Genomic DNA, 19,769 nt, shown 5'->3' on the forward strand with positions numbered 1-19,769 from the left:
GTCAGGCTCACCAGTCTATAGTTCCCTGGCTTGTCTTTACCGCCCTTCTTAAACAGTGGCACCATGTTTGCCAACGTCCAGTCTTCCGGCATCTCACCTGTGACTATCGATGATACAAATATCTTAGCAAGAGGCCCAGCAATCACTTCTCTAGCTTCCCACAGAGTTCTCGGGTACACCTGATCAGGTCCTGGGGATTTATCCACCTTTAACCCGTTTCAAGACATCCAGCACTTCCTCCTCTGTAATCTGGACATTTTGCAAGATGTCACCATCTATTTCCCTATATCTCCCATATCCTTTTTCACAGTAAATACTGATGCAAAATATTCATTTAGTATCTCCCCCATTTTCTGTGGCTCCACAAAAAGGCCGCCTTGCTGATCTTTGAGGGGCCCTATTCTCTCCCAAGTTACCCTTTTGTCCTTAGTATATTTGTAAAAACCCTTTGGATTCTCCTTAATTCTATTTGCCACTATCTCAGGTCCCTTTTTTGCCCTCCTGATTTCCCTCTTAAGTATACTCCTACTTCCTTTATACTCTTCTAAGGATTCATTCGATCTATCCTGTCTATACCTGACATATGCTTCCTTTTTCTTAACCAAACTCTTAATGTCTTTAGTCATCCAGCATTCTTGCTGTCACAAGGAATTAAGGGCTATGGGGAGAATGCGGGTAAGTGGAGTTGAAATGCCCATCAGCCATGATTGAATGGCGGAGAGGACTCGATGGGCTGAATGGCCTTACTTTCACTCGTATGTCTTATGGTCTTATTCCCTATACCTACCAGCCTTCCCTTTCACCCTGACAGGAATATACTTTCTCTGGATTCTTGTTATCTCATTTCTGAAGGCTTCCCATTTTCCAGCCGTCCCTTTACCTGAGAACATCTGCCTCCGATCAGCTTTCGAAAGTTCTTGCCTAATACCATCAAAATTGGCCTTTCTCCAATTTAGAACTTCAACTTTTACATCTGGTCTATCCTTTTCCATCATGATTTTAAAACAAATAGAATTATGGTCGCTGGCCCCAAAGTGACGCTCCCCCACTGACGCCTCAGTCACCTGCCCTGCCTTATTTCCCAAGAGTGGGTCAAGTTTTGCACCTTCTGTAGTAAGTACATCCACATACTGAATCAGAAAATTGTCTTGTATGCACTTAAGAAATTCCTCTCCATCTAAACCTGTAACACTATGGCAGTCCCAGTCGATGTTTGGAAAGTTAAAATCCCTGACCATAACTACCGTATTATTTTTACAGATAACTGAGATCTCCTTGCAAGTTTGTTTCTCAATTTCCCTTTGACTATTAGGGGGTCTATTATACAATCCCAATAAGGTGATCATCCCTTTCTTATTTCTCACTTCCACCCTAATAACTTCCCTGGATGTATTTCCAGGAATATCCTCCCCCAGCACAGCTGTAATGCTATCCCTTATCAAAAATGCCACTCCCCCTCCTCTCGCCTCTCTTTCTATCCTTCCTGTAGTATTTGTATCCTGGAACATTAAGCTGCCAGTCCTGCCCATCCCTGAGCCATGTTTCTGTAATTGCTATGATATCCCAGACCCATGTTCCTAACCAAGCCCTGAGTTCATCTGCCTACCCTTGCATTGAAATAAATGCAGTTTAATTTATTAGTCCAACCTTGTCCCTGCCTGCGCCTGACTGTTGTTTGATTCACTTTTGTTCTCAACCGTACCAGTCTCAGATTGATCTCTTTCCTCACTATCTCCCTGGGTCCCACCCCCCGACCTTACTAGTTTAAATCCTCCCGAGCAGTTCTAGCAAATTTCCCTGCCAGTATATTAGTCCCCTTCCAATTTGGGTGCAATCCGTCCTTCTTGTACAGGTCACTTCTACCCCAGAAGAGCTTCTAGTGATCCAAAAATGTGAATCTTTCTCTCAATATCCAGCTCCTCAGCCATGCATTCATCTGCTCTAACCTCCTGTTCCTGCCCTCACTAGCTCGTAGCACTGGGAGTAATCCAGATATTACTACCCTTGAGGACCTCCTTTTCAAATTTCTGCCTAACTCTCTATAATCTCCCTTCAGAATCTCAACCTGTTCCCTTCCTATATCGTTGGTTCCAATGTGGACAATGACCTCTTGCTGGCCCCTCTTCCCCCGTGGGAACATTCTGCACTCTCTCTGAGACATCCTTGATCCTGGCACCAGGGAAACAACACACCATTCTGTTTTTTCTCTACTGGCCACAGAAATGTCTGCCTGAACCTCGGACTACAGAATCCCCTAACACAATTGGTCTCTTGGAAGCCAGCGTACCCCTCGTTGCATTAGAGCCAGTCTGTACCAGAAACTTGGCTCTTCATGCTATGTTCCCCTGAGAATCCATCACTCCCTACATTTTCCAAAACAGCATACCTGTTTGAAATGGGTATATCCATAAAAGACTCCTGCCCTAGGTGCTGACCTCTCTTACCCTTCCTGGAGTTAACCTATCTATGTGACTGTATCTGAGACTTTCCCCCCTTCCTATAACTGCCATTCATCACATACTGTTGCTGTTGCAAATTCCTCATCGTTTCTGTCTGTCTCTCCAACCAATCCACTCGATCTGATAAGATTCGCATCCAACAGCATTTATGGCAGATATAATCTGCTGTAACCCTTAAACTCTGTTTAAACTCCCACATCTGACAAGAAGTACATATCACTGCAAAGGCCATTTTTTCTCCTTCACAATCTACAGACTTATCTCCAAAAACATATAATCAAGAAAGAACCCACTGTACTCACTAAAACAGCCTTTCTCTTGGACAGACTTAAAACAACAATTAACTTATCTGATTCTGTGTTGTGAACTTCGTCCAAACCGGTTCCTCAAAGATTAGTTGGGAAATTCACTGTTTGTTAATTTTCCCAGATGCACTCCCATGTCCAGCGATACATGAATTCAAAAGCAGCAAAGATAGTAACTGTGCAGGTTCTCTCTCTCTCTCTCTCCTGCACTGTCCTCACCAACACCGTGTTTTTGCCCATAACTTTCTCTGAGGAACTGTTATCTTGCAGTCTTTCGCAACATATTGTTAGACTGGATGCCTGCAGATCCTGGTAACTCTAGATTTGGATATTTCATTGTGAGTGAGTCCCCAGTCTCTCACTGTCATTCTTGGAACCATTCAGACCATTCAGCCTTCCTAATTGTTCTACTGTCAAGAGCATATTCCATTGACTTCACTTTATTTCATGTTGCTTGATATCCTTTACCTTTACCCCCCCCCCCCCCGCCACTCCAAAACATCTACAAGCTGCCTCAGTGTTTTCATCTGACAATCCACAGAATTCTTGCCTCTTGGGAAGCAAGTGCCAAATGCACACTAATGAGAAAAAGAAAGCTTCCTAATTCACAGCTAACTGGCTCTAATCTTAAGATTATTCACCTGCTCTGGATTTCTCCACTAAAATAAATTATCTGCATCTACTCCAAGAAATTTCTTTATGATTTTAATCTCAATTAGAGAACCCTTGATTCTTGTAAACTCAAGATAATACAAAATGTGTGTATGCAATTTATCCTCATAATCTGACCCTTTTACTTGTTCCTTGATTTATTCTGGTGATCCTGCACTTTTACTCCTGCCAATGCAAGTATATCATTCCTGGGATTCATTACCAAATCAACACTTCACCAGATGCTATCTGGAGTGCTAACTGAAGCTTAATTTCCTTTCCTTTGAGTTTCAGTTCCCTAGAGATAAAGGCCAGCATTTTATTAGCCTATTTGATTAACATTTGCATTTGTGCACTAACATTTTTTATTGATATCTGTATATAGCAGCTAAATCTCCTTACTCCTTTACAGAGAATTAAGATTAAAAAACAGTGCCTATCAGTGATGCAAAATAAAATTGCAAAGAAAGAAAATTTCAAAACAATGTACGCTCACTTGTATGTTATTTCTAGTCTATAAGTCTATATTCCAAATTAAGAAAATAGTCTCATTTGTCTTTCTCTGATCCAGAATGAGTGTCCTCAGAGCTCCACATATTTAATTTGCTTTGCTATTGATATATTCCTGTTTGTAGCTTCCTGCTTCCATCCACACAACTTACTATGTGCCCTAAAATGATATAAATAGTCTGATACCAAGATGCAACTTGTTCTCAAGCTTGTGCTGTGAGACACTGACAAAAAGTGAAAGTTCATTTAGGGACAGCACATCTCCATTCAAATATCATGGTGAGATATCTGTGCTTCTCCTCCAGGTCACATGGTTAAAGTCAAGACCTTGGCAGTGTGTGAGATGCTATTTAAAGTGCACCACTTTCTCTTTGTTGGGTATTATAATTTTTCTGGTGCTTCATTCTTTTTGTACCTTTCCTTGTCAAGATTCTTGGATTAGAGTTTTAATGCATTACAGAGTTATAATTGAAACACTACCACTATTTAGGTGAGGATCTCCTTGTCTGAAACCTAGAATGGATGCTCCTAATGTTTCTTTGCTCTCCAATGGATACTAACAGTGCCCCATCTTTTTTGATGCTTCCTTTTAGGACAACCAGAACTTGTCAATTGGGCAAAATACCCCTTGCCATCTTTTTTTAAAATACTGAATATTTCTGTTACCTTCATCTTTGGCATGAGTAAAACAGAATTTTGACTCTACTTGCTCAAAGTGTTCAGAGCGATGATAAAAGTCTTACTCTTCTATTTGGACTCCAATAGGCCAGATGTAATTCCAAGCTGCTTTTCTAGTTTGTGTATATCCTTATCAACAGTCACACGATTACCACAGCAACGATGAACATGTCCTTACTATGTGTTTAGATTAGGGTGATGCTGGAAAAGCAGTAATCCTGATGAAGGGCTTTTGCCCGAAACGTCGATTTTACTGCTCCTCAGATGCTGTGCTTTTCCAGCACCACTCTAATCTAAACTCTGGTTTCAAGCATCAGCAGTCATTGTTTTTACCTATGTCCTTACTATGTACCTTTTGTTGTGTTATTTGTTTCATTCTAGAGCTTGTTCAACCTGTTTAGGGCCTCTCCTCTAATAATTATTGGTGTTGAAAGTGTTTTAGGTCAACAAGCTATCTATGAATGTTTTTTCATTGATGTAGGTACCATGGTGGAACTTGTGCAGCATCTATTTCCACCCTCCCAGTTCCAAGGTATTGCTTAATTTGTAGATGCAGCAGTGTGCTATTAAAATCCTTCCCCACGGCTTATTTTGTTCTTTGTTTTTTCTGAAAATGTCCCATTCTATTTCATTTCCACTTTCAATTTGGTCACTTTGGCTGAGTATTTTAGTACACTCTTGATATGAAAGCAAATGCTATATTCTTAGTGCGTAAATGTTTGAGCAGGGTGAGGAAATGGTTATATCGCTGCATGTTCTGCTGTTGCTCCCTGCTGCATGTTTTATACTAGAATCCTGATATTTTGTAGACTGCTTGATACTGTGCATCCAGATAATTGTGGTTCATAATGGCTCTCTAAATCCATTGAATTTGTTTGCCCTCACTTAATTTAGAAGCTGGTATTCCCATTGCTTTCTATAGCGGAAGCTTCAGCTGAAGTGAAACCTCTGTTTCTAAGGTGGTGGTCTGCATTGATTTAATGGCTTACAATGTCTGAGTAGAATTGCTATGAACTTTGGGTATTTAACACTTTTTAAAATAAAAGCTGAAGTGATTTTCCACTTGAATTAGGCATTGTCTTAACTATTTGATATAATGTATAAATGTGAGAAAAGTCTTTCCAATGTTAAGTCATGCAGTAAATCACCCAAGATTTTTTGGCCCAACATAAATCAAGGGGCAAGTTCAGAATAAGGTTCCCTGGGCAGTCAGCGGTTAATGAACCACAAATGGTTCTCTTTGAGGCTCAGAGGGGCAGGACTGCTCCTCCTGACCCAAACAAAGATAAGTTTAAAAGTCTGACAGTTGATAGGTGAATCCTAAAATCTGGTGTAGTAGTCGGCGAAGCCCCTTTAGGTGTTTCATTTCCTTCTGATCCTTTTGACATGTTTCACTTGTATAAATGTACAGGCGTCCTTCTGAAATGGATGAGATCTCCAGCCTGCAGATAAATTAGGCATTTGAGAATTGGAAGAGAGTGCATATTGGAATGTCTGAAGTAAAAAAGCATTCATTTTCTCTGCCATTTAGATTTAGATTTATTTAATATTGTCACTCGTGAAAAGTACATGAAATTAGATTAGATTCCCTACAGTGTGGAAACAGGCCCGCTGGGCCACCAAGTCCCTCTGAAGAGTAACCCACCCAGACCCATTTTCCTCTGACTAATGCACCTAATGCTATGGGCAATTTAGAATGGCCAATTCACCTGACTTGCACGTCTTTGGACTGTGGGAGGAAACCGGAGCACCTGCAGGAAACCCACGCAGAAACTGGGAGAATGCGGAAACTCCACCCAGACAGTCACCCAAGGCTGGAATCGAACCTGGGTCCCTGGCGCTGTGAGGCAGCAGTGCTAACCACTGAGCCACTGTGTGGCCCCTATATAGTGTTGCCATGTTCCAGCGCCATCTTGGGTTACAGAATAAATTACTGAATAAATTGTACATACGGTAAACTATGGTAAATTAATATTAAATTGATGTTACTAAAACTTAAAACAGCTTCAAAAGTTCATCTTTCCCTGTAGTCTTCACTGTCTCATTATCCTCTCAGATGTTGGCCGTTATATTTTGAATTTAGGAAAAATAAGCTCTAACCATTTTTATAAATTGTTGTTCAAATAGTTTTGATACTTTGCCTTTTTAGGGCAAATTGAGGTTAGAATGGACATTGTTTATATCTGAAACTGGCAACCTTTGACACATTTGTGAGTTTGCATGATTCTCAATAAACAGTAATCTAATCAGGATAGCTTTGCACTCTATTTCTCTGTCAAGCTTGTAAGGTGAAGATAGGTCTAGAGCTGTATTTGTATGATTGCTGAAAAGGCTAGGAAGGACTTTGAGACCTGAAAAGTACATAATCTACCTCAAATTAGCTGGCAAAGACAAAGTATCTCAAAAATTTGAACAACACATTTCAGCAGACTATTTCATGCTGCTTCTTGGCAGTGGCTGTATAAAAATATTAAAAGCTTTAGCCATATGTTTCTCTTTTTAGCAATGTTCAAATTCAATACCAAAATAAATATTGAGCAGTCCAATGTTTTTGACTGCAGTTGGGAGACTGCCGTGGGCACCATGAAGTCTCAGGTTATTGTGAGCCAGAGTGCAAATGTCTGAGACAGTCTCCTGTGACACTATTGTGTCATTTGCAATTAGTTAACTTTGACGTTCACCAAATGTCTTGGGTAACACCTCCTTTCCAATGCAAAACCCCATTGTGCTCTTTTGACTTGCTCCTTGCTTGGAGGATGCCAGTGTTGAAGTACCCGCAGTTTACTGCAACCCAAACATATTACAGGGAACTTTCTGGAACCAGGGATCGGGGGCTGTCGGGTAGGTAAATTTCCCTTTTAAGTGAATTGGTTTACTCCAACTGCAATTTCGGGCTTCCACAGTAGGTCTTGGAACGTATCCCCTGCAGTGGGTGGGGGGGCGCATGGGTGTCTATTGTACGTCCTTGCTATTGAATGCCAGAGTAGCCTGCTTCCATTTTCACTTCCTCAACTAGTGCTTGTATCTCTATTAGGACTTCTTCTGCCAACCTCTAACCCAAATGATACCAGCAGTGCCCCATCCTATTCGTCCCTGCTCATGAGTGCCAGCCTCCGGTCCAAGGATGAAAACTCTGTTACTGTTTGAATGGCTGAGCATTAGTCTGTGTTACTAAAGTTGTTAACCAGTATATCCATTATCCCTGATGGCTTATTGCTGTGTTCATGACAACTGCACCATGATGTGTCCCAGACACTGAGTTTGCCGTGTGGCTCCAAACTGAAAATTTAAAGCAGTTCTTTTCAAACATTTACTGAGTTCATCAACCAGCTCGCACAACCATTAATGGAGAGGTATATCACGCTGTGTTCCTTGGATGACAGAATTGCTTGTGCTGGCCACCCTGACAATTAAAAATTTAAATCCAGATCTCCTGGGACTCTGGATTCCTAGCAGATAAAAAGCAAAAAGAGTTTCTGGAACATTCTCCAGACAAGGTAAAGATTTTGACCATTATGCTTAGTTTTTCCATCACTACATTGAAAATCAATTTAACTGCTGTTCATTGCCATTTTATAGTCTATTTCATTCTTCATGATTTTCATTTTGACAAGAATATGGTGTGGGTTTCACTGAGCTCATGATACAATGAACATTATATTATATATATTACTTAAAATGTTATCAAGTTGTTAAAAATGAGCTTGATTTTGTTCTCAGAAATGAACAAAATTAATTTAAACATGCTCACTGCCATATTTCTCTTTTATCATTCCATTATATTTTTCTTGTAGAATTCATTCATTTACAGTACATGACTCTGGGATTGCGTATCTCAATTCTATCAAAACTGCATTTTCCTGAATAGACACCTTTTTACTCTCTCTGTGTGTCATGTGTGTGCGTGTGTGTGCGCGATGGTTTGTTAATGTAGGTATTGACATACACTTGGCATTCACTTCATTAATTAAATTTGGTTAACGTTGATCTTCTACATGACCTTGAAATTCCTTGGTAGCAAGCCTCATTTTATTTGACCTCCACAACGAAAAACCTTTAACTCCTAACATGAAAAACACAGAGATGCATTTCTACACTAGGTGATTCAGTATACGTTTCTCTTGGAATTGTTTTTAGAACCAAATAAAAAGACATAATATGAGCCCAATAATTTGAAGTGTCAGCTGAGCACCTAAGCTTCTAGTACTTGTCTGTGTATATTGATTTTTGCCTGCCTCTGGCATTCAAATTCTTTGGAATTTTTTAGATGAACTAGTACCAGATGTTTGAGAGGTCAAGATGGTGAGATATACAAAGTGAACAAAGCTATAAGGTTTTGGTGAGAGTGGCGTAGGCAAGAGATTGGGTCAGCAAATCAAACTGTGTATAAATTTACGTAATGCACTTGCTTTCATGTCGCTTTATGAACTTCTCCAGATCCCACTATTGGTCCAATTCATTTTATTTGTTCTGTGTTTACTCCAGGCATTGCCTGTATTGCCTTATCTATTGTGGATCAACATGGAAATCCCATACTGACAACACAGCAGCAAGAGCAAACAGACCCTTCCAGATTATGTTTTCCCATAGATCTCATTCAGGAAGCAGACTTCAACAAACTGACCTGTGTCTCTAGATATGAGAGCAACTCCGAAGGAAAAATATCTGGTAAGTACCACTACATTTCAAACAGATATATATGATTGGGAATTAAATACGCCCTTGAGTATCACTGGCAAGCCCAAGAATGCACTTTTTTAATATTATGAGTTTAAATGTAGTCGTAGAGAAAGATCCACTCAATTGTGATGAAACCTTTATCATTGATGGTGAATGTAAGAATGAGACAGTGCAGTAAAACTATTTTTAAAATTCTGATTCTGCTTTAAACATTACTTTAACTTGCTTGATTTCACCTTGGCCACGGTTTCTTTATAGCTGGAACTATTGAGAGATACTGAAGTGAATTTTAACTGTTGTTGAGAAGGTGGGCAAAGTTGTTTTAGTGTCCATTTTGTTAGCATTGAGATGGTGGTGTTAGTACTCATCCTTAGACTGTTGTAATTCTAGTGATGATGGTTCTCTGGTAGCATTGATAGATGGGGTATTTGAAGATTTTTCCTGTGACAATAAAGGAAATGTGATATGACCAGGTCAGGATGGCATCTGATTTGGGGCACAACATTGCAGAGTTGCTACTGCCATGAATTTCAGCTATTGGTATGGAGATCACAGGTGTGAGAGGACTATTAAAGTAACCCTGGTGTGGTACTGTAATGGTTTTGTATGTTGTGCATACTGTATCCATACAAATTGTTGATGGAAGCAAGCAGAATGTGAATAATGAGTGAGTGAAAGGGGCACCAGTCAAGCTAATGTGTTGAATGGTGTTAAGCGATATAAATGTTGTACCTATACCCATCAACATGTGTGGTAAATATTCCATTATAACCTGAAAGAAAGCTTGTAGATGGACAAGTTTGAGTGATTAGGAGTTGATGGTGAGGACTTTGACTATTTTATTTTTTCATGAGATGTGGACATCACTGGCAAGACCAGCATTTGTTGCCCTTGAACTGAATAGCTTGCTAGACCATGTCAGAAGGTAGTTAAGAGTCAACAATGTTGCTGAGAGTCTGGACTCAACATATAAACCAGACTGAGTAAGAGTGGCAGATTTCCTTCCCTGAAGGACATTAGTGAGTTAGATGTGTCTTCACAAGAATCAGTGATAGTTTTGTGGTTGCCTATTACTTTGACTAGCTCTCAATTCCAGATTTATTATTGTTTGAATTTAAAATCAACCAACGGATGTGGTTGAATTTGAATTCATGTCTTCTCCCTTGTTTTCCTGGGCTAGATTTACAAGGATTATGAATTCAGTGACAATTCTGCCTTGGCATTGTTTTCTCACACTACTGAAGTTTACTCTTTGTTTTCTGAAGAATTTTTTTTATGCTTTAATAACGCCATCTTTCAATGGCCTCAAAACTGAAAAATCAAATTGTTCTGATATTTTGTAACACAGTCCTCTGATAGTAGGGCAAATCTCATGGACGTTCTCTGCATTGCTTCCAGGATTTGGATGTTAATGTTTGTTTTTTTTTAAAACGTCTTTAACTTTTGCATTCACTCGCTGTTGTTGTCATTGGCAGTATGTTCATTTAATGGCCATTGCTGCTGACCTACAATGAGCTACCTTCAACACCACTACGGTCCATTTGCTGAAGGCATTCCCATAGTGCTTTAGGGAGAGTTCCAGGATATTGATCCAGGGTTGATGAGGGAATAATGCTACATGTTAAAGTCATGATGGTGTGCAACTCAGAGAGGAATTTAAAGATGGTGTTTCTCCCATTTGCCTGCTTCCTTTGTTCGCCTAGGTGGCAGAGTTATCTGGTTTGCGAGATGCTGTTGAAGAAAACTTGGAGAATTGATGCAATGCTCCTTGTAGATGGTGCACACAATAGCCATGGTGTGCTGATGGTGGAGAGAGTGAATGTTTAAAATGAGTCGTTTTGACTGGATGATGTCAACCTTTTTGAGTTTGTTGGAACTGAGCCTGTCTCAACAAAAAACTCCAGTAAAGACTTGTGCTTTAATAGCTGGTGGTAGAAAGGTTTTGGGTGTCAGGAGCTGCTTTCTTCTGGATATTAATTCCCAGACTAATCATGTAATTTCAATATCTATGTGGCCAGTCAGTCTTGTTGGAAATCTGTAGGGCTGATCCATAGGAGGATGATGGTGAGAAAGTTAATAATAGTATTTTTCACTACATTAAAGGCACAGAATAAATACGCATTATTGTTTTTAGTAACTCTATTGAAGATAGTAGACAATTTCTTGTTGAAAATGAGACTGGGAATAGGGGGTAAGAGGTGATATAGGCATCAAGGTACTTGTTTGATTGACCAGTACGTCTTTTTGGCCTCATCATTTTTATATGCTCACAACATGGTCTGCAGAGATTGCATAGTTTGACCTCAGCAAATCATTATATACTTTTAGTATGACAACTTCAGCTGTGCACTGCATTGTTCAACTCTGCAGCATGATTGCTACTCTAAAGTTAACATCACTCTTGGATCTATTTCAGTCTCTCTGACAGTATTTGTACAGTTCATGAAAATATTGCTGTTTTTTACTGATGTGTAACACTTCAGTGTATTGTGTTTCATCTGCATCTGTCCACTTCAGTTTCTTTAAGTGTTCCCAAAAGTTAGTGTACCCTGTCATTTTAGGAACTTATATTCCACTTCTCAGTCCAGACACACAGATTTAAATCAACCTTACAACACAGGGTTAGGCTGTTTGGCCCACAGGTTCATGTTCTCCATATTAGCAGTAAATCCTAATCCACCGTGCCTACCTTTTAATCTTATACCCATTGCATTTGTCTTTTTCTTCTTCACTCATAAGCCACCGCAGACAGTTTGTTTCTGTTTGGTCTGACCAGTCCCTTTTGTGATATTAATGCAAGTTTTGTTTTGATGTCAGCAAATCCACTTTATTCTATCCAATTACACTAATTCCTTTCTACTTGCAAAGATGGTCCAGAGATGAATAAGCTTGGCTTGTTAAGCGACTCGTCCAGGAGAATTTTATTGAAGGATTAGCCAGCTAGTCAGGTACCTTACATTGTGAGGTTTTCCAGTGTTCACTGGAAAGTCACTTCCACAAAAATGTCAGGACACTTACGGAAGGCAAATGTTTGAAACCATCCTGGTTACAGGTTTTTAAAAAATTTGTTATTAGTTTTCAGTCCATTATTTTCTTCTTTACTGATTTAAGATGGTCCATAGTTTTGTCTTTTTCCTCTTTTCAAAAAGAGCTACTGCCTTGGCTTGTTTCCATCTCAGTGCAACCAACCCTTCACTTATCAATGCATGACAACAGTTGGCACTTTACAAATATCATGCCTCGTCTCTCATTCCGAGAGTGCAGTGTGGTATTTGAGCAGCATGTACTGAATACTGTAATAAACATGCTTCATTGAGCATTCAGATGTAACCAGTTCGCCCAAGAGAGTGGTGAACAGCATATAAACATATAGGTGCACATCATAGAATGTGGGCAAAACTGACCATCCCTAGATTGATTGTGCAGCTTATTCTCTTAACTGCACATTTTAATCACTGTTTTATCTCTTCAGACCCCAACACCCTTGTACGTTTTGATATTTGGGAACAGGGAAACATCAGTCTATTGCAACTTACTGAAAAACTTCAGAATGGTCTTCGTCATGCTCTTTGTGATGTTGTTATGGAATTTCGAATGCTCCAGTGCCCACTGTGCGTGGAATCCTACTGCCCTGCCATGGTCACACCAGAGAGTGACACAAATGGTAAGCATTTAAAATTCACACATCAATGTTTTACAAAATAGTGGAAGAATATTGTGATAATCAGCTATGGTCATTTTTGCAGAGCAGTGCAAATACCTTTTGATCTGAGAAAGATGTTTTCTGTAAAGTTGTTGCAGGTTCACGTGGGTTAGATTGAGTTTCAATTCAGAGTTTTGTAGTTCCATGTAAAATCCTGTTTACCTTCCATTCCTCTTTATGCTGGTTTACATTGGTTCTTGATCTGCTCATACTCCCAGTTTTAAAAAAAAAATCATCCTTTGTCTTTCATGGTCTTGCATCTCCCTAACTCTGTAGCGTCCTCTCAATTCCTCAGACCTCTCTAATCTTCTAATTTAACTGAATACATTCCAAAACTCTGTTCAGAATTGGTGATCATCCACCTATTCCCCCCATTAAAAAAAGGCCTTCCCTCAACACTTTTAGGATTATGTTTGGATGTCGAGACATAATAAAAAATATTAAGATGTGAGGCCTAAAGCTTAGACCTCTGCAAGTGATTAAAGGTATCTCAAACATGGTTTCTAAATGAGCATGTTGTCGCTGATGAATCAATGTCCCTTTTGGACTGTTTCATGTGTCACCAGTTTCTGTCAACTTCCGTAGTGCCACTGTGAAGAGAGAAAACAGAGTCTTTATTTCTGAGTCTTTTTTAAACCTTTTTTTTTCTTAATTCATTTTATTCATGGGATGTCGGTGTTACTGGCTAGGGCAGTATTGTCTATGTGTAATTGCCCAGAGAGCAGGTAAAAGTCAATCTGATGTTGGTCTGAAGTAACATGTCAGTCAGACCAAGCAACGATGGCAATTCCCTTCCCTAAAGGACATTAATAAACGGATGGTTTATTCTGACAATTGACATCAGTTTCATGGTCATCATTAGATTCTTAATTCCAGATTTTTCTTATTAAATTGAAATTTTACCATGGTGGGATCTGCCATGGTGGGATTTGAACCTGGGTCCCCAGAACCTGGCTTAATAGTTGAGCAATAAAACCGCTAGGCCATCATCACACTTTTATGACTTGCTGTCTTGCAAAAGACAGGCTCAAAATGTTAAAACTGTTTCTGACTCGGCAGTTGCTGCAGCATCTGCTAAGATAACATTTTCTGTCTTTATTTCAGATTTCCAGCATCTGCAGTTTTTGCTTTCCTTCCTACTGGTGCCAATGAAATATTAAAAGCCTTTCATATTGCAAGCATTTCTTAATGATTCATTCTTTTTTGTGAATGGTTAGGTCGACTCAGCAGGTCAGGGTCAGAGATTAAAGAAGCAATTGCCCTTTCTAGCAGTTTGGCTGGAAGTAAAAGCAGCCCTGTACCTGTTTCCACCCCTGGCAACTCGGAATCCACCACTCCAACAAGCAAGACAGGCCGACGCAGTTTCTGGGATATGCTGGTGAGTGTAGATATTTGGATGCCTGCAGTGTTTAAAGCCAGATCTTGGTTGAGGTTTCCCATTTTGTTACAGTTTCTAACGGGCTATCCAAAACTATTAAGGTCCTAGATGAGGAGGGATGACCAGACTCCAGTTCCTAATTAACTCACCCACCCAATGGTTGGTTGCAGTAAGGTTAATTTAGAAAGGATTCCTGGACTCCCAACCAAATGGACTTGTGCTTTAAAAGCAACCGATATGATTAAACTCTACGGAACCAGAGGTGATTGATGGCAATAGTTGAGTGAGGGATATGCTGAGCCATAAGATTGCAGATTGTGTTGGAGTACAGTTCTGCTGTTGGTGATGGCCTAGAGTGCCTCATGGATGCCCTGTCTTGAACTGATGGATCTATTCAAAGTCTGTCCTGTTTAGCATATTGCTATGCCACTCAAGATGACGGAGGTCATTCTCAATGTGAAGGTGGGACTTGGTTTTTACAAGAACCGTGCAGTGATCATTCTTACCAAAACGGTCATGGACAGATACATCTGAAGCAGGCAGATTGGTAAGGGTGAGGTCAAGTATGTTTTCCTTTACATGCTGCAGACCAAGTCTAGCTGCCAATTCCTTTAGGAGTCACGCAGCTTAATCAGTTGTGCTTCTGCCGAGCCACTCTTGGTGGTGGATATTGATAACTCCCATCAGGCTGCCTCATTACCTTAGCAGCCACAAGAGATCAAAGAATCTATTAGACCTGTTTGTTTCCTGCCACTTTGAAGGCCTGTTGTTCATATTCCCTTCGCATTCATAGGTGACATTCCTTGGGTTACTCTTGCTTTCGCGTGCGCTCTCTCTCTCTCTTCCGCCCTGTCTCTCTCTCTCTCTTAAGAGGCAACTTTTTCACACAGAGGGTGGTAGGTGTATGGAATGAGCTGCCAGAGGAAGTGGTGAAGCTGGTACAATTATAACATTTAAAAGACATCTGGATGGATATATGAATAGGAAGGGTTTAGAGGGATATGGGCCACTGGCTGACAAATGGGACTAGATTTATATGGGATATATGATCAGCATGGATGAATTAGACCAAAGTGTCTGTTTCCGTGCTGTACATCTGTTTGCCTCTGCGTGCAGGTTAGGTGGATTGGCCATGCTAAATTGCCAATGATATCCATCATTATGCAGGCTAGGTGGATTAGCCATGGGAAATGCAAAGTTACGGGGATGGGATAGGGGGCGTGTGTCTGGATGGGATACTCTTTGGAGGGACAGTGTGGATTTGATGGGCCGAATAGCCTGCTTACACACTGTAGGGATTCTGTGTTGCAGAGCCAGGTGGACAGTCTTTCTCCATTTGAAAAGTGACAAGGAATGTTTATATTTTTCAGAGTAAGACTGATTTCTCTGACACTGGCACCCCTAAGACCACAGATGACATTGTTCTGGAAAGGACCGATGACAGTCGTATTCGTCGTAGGCACAAAACAGAACATTTGAAGCAGTCTTCTAGTCACGACCGAGCATCCACAGTGGAACTGGAACAAACACAGAGACAGGCAGCTTCAAGAAGGTACAGCCTCTGCCAATTCAACAGTCCCTGTTTATCCTTGTTAGTTAGCTATATCAAAAACACGGCACAAACAATCTACTCATACTACAAGGTGTCAATTACAAAGACAGCATTAAAACTGTTTCAGGTGGTCTGATTTCAGGTTGTTCAGCCAGACTGACTGCATTTGCTGTGATTACCCTCTGAAATTGAGTGTAATTTCAAGACATAAGACTTGTGCAGATTGATATCGAAATCCTGAGGAAATGATCTGTTGCTCAGGGCTTCAATAACAAGCTGTGCAGGACCGATTTAATATTTGTATTTTAAGTGGGTCGACTGAGTGAAATTAAAACATGTAATCTGCGCAAGTGTAAATAATGCATGACTTGGAGTTGCATCTTAATGAGGAAGCAGCAGTAACTCAATCTATAAGAACTTTGAGGATTTAATTTTTAAACAGTACATTTCTAAAGTTATTAATCCTGCCTCAAGTAGCAACCATTGCATGTAATGGACAAGCCATGTACGTATGAGTATGGCCATTGTAACAGTGGAGACTATTTGTGACCCTGTGGTTTTTATTTACTGCTGTAGTCAGAAGCTAATGAGTAATATATCAACAAATTGAAACTTGTTTCCAGATCTGATTTGTTAACAGCTTGAGATGCTTAACTATACATGCAAATAAGGATTAGAAGGTCTACTTTAAAGGCCTGTATCCAAGCTCGACCCACTTCTGCCGATTGATAAGATAATGCATTTGCATTCTCAGTGAGCCCAACTGCATGTCTTTCTCCGAGTGAGGTAAATGGAAATTCATTCAGTACATGCCTATTTTTCTAGTTCAGCTTTTTTGAACAGGTAGAGGCTTTGAACTAACCTGTGAAAACTGCCAGAGATGGTCAGGAACCACCCTGTCCATGTCCTGTCTAATAGGTAGCCCTTCTGCTCGCATGGCAATATGTTTGGAAAGCCATATAATTATTGCTTGAATGTATCCACCCATGTTGGCCTGTGTCTCCAGTTTGTTATATGCATTTGATTTTCAGTATTTTAATATCTGGTATGGGATTACTGATCAATCTGCTGTGTCTCACTAGGCCTTCCTCTGATAAGTATAACTGGTGTAATCATTGTTTATAATTATATCCAAGTATGTTGAGAAAGAGTGCTGTAAATCATCTGACATTTACTCTTCGGTACGTTCTATTCTATCTGACTTTTATTCTCAACATCGATGATTTTCATGTAACTGATTAGGAAATTTGATCGAGTTAAATGTATTTATTTCAATGAGGAGAGCAGAGTATTTAATAATGCTCAATTACAATGAAAATCAAATATCATTTCTTTCAACTTACATAGACAAGATGAAAATTAGTTTCGGTTGGACTATCCCAATGTGGGTGTGCATATAGGTTTGATAAATGCAGGTGAATACATTTTAATAAATAAAAATGAAACAAATTTCTATAGCCTGCTAACTTCTTGCAGGAAGCGGACTGGCCAGTTGGAGGAAGGAGACCTGGGATCTCTTCATCCTCTCTTTCACGTCACATGTCAGCAGTGGATGGCATTCATGGGTGTGCTGGGTGAGTACGTCTCAATTCCTTATGCAATCCCAAAAAGTTGCGTTTCAACATGAGACTCTGTTTTCTTTTGTATATCCATTAATTAATTTGTCTGATAATTTAAGTTTTGTGTTCAGAGTTGTTTGTATTTTAACCCATAAAATAAAACAGTAACTCTAGATGTTTGCCTTCATCAATGACAACACTCTTGCCTCTGAGCCAAAGGCCCGAACATGAGCTTGAGTAACCTAGGCTATCGCTTTTTGTGCAGTACTGAGGGAGTGCTGTGCTGTCAGAGGCGGTGTCTTTTAGGTGTAATATTAAGGTGAAGCCCTGTATTTGCCCCTGCTCTTCAGGGAGAACTAGAAGATTCAATGGCAGTATTTCAAAGAACAGGTGAGTTATTTCAGATCGCTTAACCAATGTTTATCTCTTCTTCAGTGGCAAATCATTTAATTCATTAATGTTTGTGAGAGCTTGCTGTTTGCAAATTGGATGTGTCATTTTCCACATTTCTTCGATGATAAGCTACTTTGGGATATCATGAGCATGTGATGAGCATAGATGCGGATTTCCTCTTTCTGTCAAAGATTAAAGATGAACTAAGTCATTGTTTGTAAATGAGCTGAAATGCCAAACTGATTTATTTATTATTGCACGAAGTGTTGCGGGATGTATGAGTGTGTAAAAAATTGAAGTCGACATTTCTCCATCCGTGGTACACTCGGGACTGTGTTGCATTTAGTTGGATAAAGATGGGCACTTAATTAATGTTTGTTGGGTGCTAGGTACTTGGCTTAATTGTACTCATCCATCTTTTTGTCCACTAACAGAACATGTTGGTGAAATTGTCGGCTTGAATTGACTAGGATCTATTCATCTCCCCATTAATTGCTTTAATTAAAATACAAATCTTTCCAAGTCCAGCTGTGCAAAGCTGCAGGTGCAATAATCTACAACAGCGATTTTTACGACTGGAATTATTGCATTAGCCTCTCTCCAGCAGATTACTGAGATTTAGCCAGGGTGAACCTCCACAGACTCTCAGGTGCACCAATATCTGTGAATCTGGATAATATTTGAGCAACAACCTAAAAGCTAGAGCTTTTCCTTTTGCCAGTATCACCTGTCCTGTAAGAATCATTAAGATGCAAGACGACATGGTCAAGAGGTTAAGGTGACGAATTGCTAATCTATTATGTTGTACTCGTGTGCCTTCTGAGCCCCACTCTTGTTGCTGCTTCAGTAAATGCTTGATCCATGCAGGCTTATGCAATACCTGTATGAGCTTATCCTAATCAATGTACAAGGACCCTCTTGTGGCTCAGTGGTAGTCTTTCTACCCCTGGACTGAGAGACCCGGGTTTAAGACCCACCTGCTCCAGAGGTCTGTACTAACATCTCTGAACAGGTTGATTAGAAAAATAGGTTAATTTTACAAAAACAAAAAATTAATTGATGTGAATCACATTTTTAAAAAAGAGCCATTAAGCTATTATTCTGTTGTTTAATCGAAAAGAGATGAAATCTCTCTGTTTAGTGAGAGAAGCATATGTAGAAAGTTTAATGAAATTCTAAAATAATTTTCAATTAAATGACATGACTAAACTTTCAACACTTGATGAGCAGTAGCCAAGATCTTTATCATCATATGCTCCTTCATCTTGATTATCCAGTGATGGATTTAATTTGTGTCACAGTTCAAGCATGTAATGCTTTTTGGGGAACAAATTTCTAATTGTGTGGCAGACTGCTGATTACAGCGAGACAACTATTCATGTAATTTGGTCTGTCAACTCATTTGATATTGGAACTTGATTCACTGGAAGTGGTTAACATGTAGACATGATGGCAAATGTCCCACAAGTTAGGAGCCTTTTAAAGTTCAAGGAATGAGTAGAAACCTTTTAAGCTTATAAATATAACCTGTGAGGAGCTTAATAGGGAGGGTGATCCCTTCCAATATGTGTTATGATCCCAGGCAATGTTATTACTGGACAAGTCAGATCCCAGATTGAAATCTGGCATGATAGATCATTGTTTATGTTTTGGATTTTGTGAGGTGTCTTCTCACTGAGACAGGAGCATGTAGTGTTGCAGATTTTAACAATAAGATACAAATTTAAGTAAAAGAAGTAAAGAAATTAAGGTAAAATAGAATAAACTAATCTATTTAGTTATGACACAAATTCAAAGAGTTTTAAGTATAAACCCATTGATCCAAAAACACAAACTGGTGAAGCTACCAAACAAGACTACTTGCATGCCAAATAGCATGAGAACCAAGTGATAGAGAGAGC

General features: G+C 39.7%; 1 protein-coding gene across 9 annotated transcripts in view; it reads left to right on the forward strand.

Annotated features, from left to right (window-relative positions):
• szt2 (SZT2 subunit of KICSTOR complex) overlaps window positions 1-19,769 on the forward strand; it is a 257,630-nt gene that overhangs the window by 153,480 nt on the left and 84,381 nt on the right. For 7 of the 9 annotated variants that reach the window (XM_043698914.1, XM_043698920.1, XM_043698917.1 and 4 more), the window contains 6 exons: window positions 5,085-5,135; window positions 9,089-9,271; window positions 12,756-12,947; window positions 14,204-14,364; window positions 15,735-15,916; window positions 17,393-17,490. In XM_043698914.1, the coding sequence (XP_043554849.1) occupies window positions 5,085-5,135; window positions 9,089-9,271; window positions 12,756-12,947; window positions 14,204-14,364; window positions 15,735-15,916; window positions 17,393-17,490 (867 nt within the window). The remainder of the gene's footprint in view (window positions 1-5,084; window positions 5,136-9,088; window positions 9,272-12,755; window positions 12,948-14,203; window positions 14,365-15,734; window positions 15,917-17,392; window positions 17,491-19,769) is intronic. The other 2 variants (XM_043698919.1, XM_043698922.1) reach the window with 1 other exon arrangement.

This window comes from Chiloscyllium plagiosum, chromosome 11, assembly GCF_004010195.1.
Source record: "Chiloscyllium plagiosum isolate BGI_BamShark_2017 chromosome 11, ASM401019v2, whole genome shotgun sequence".
NCBI lineage: Eukaryota > Metazoa > Chordata > Chondrichthyes > Orectolobiformes > Hemiscylliidae > Chiloscyllium > Chiloscyllium plagiosum.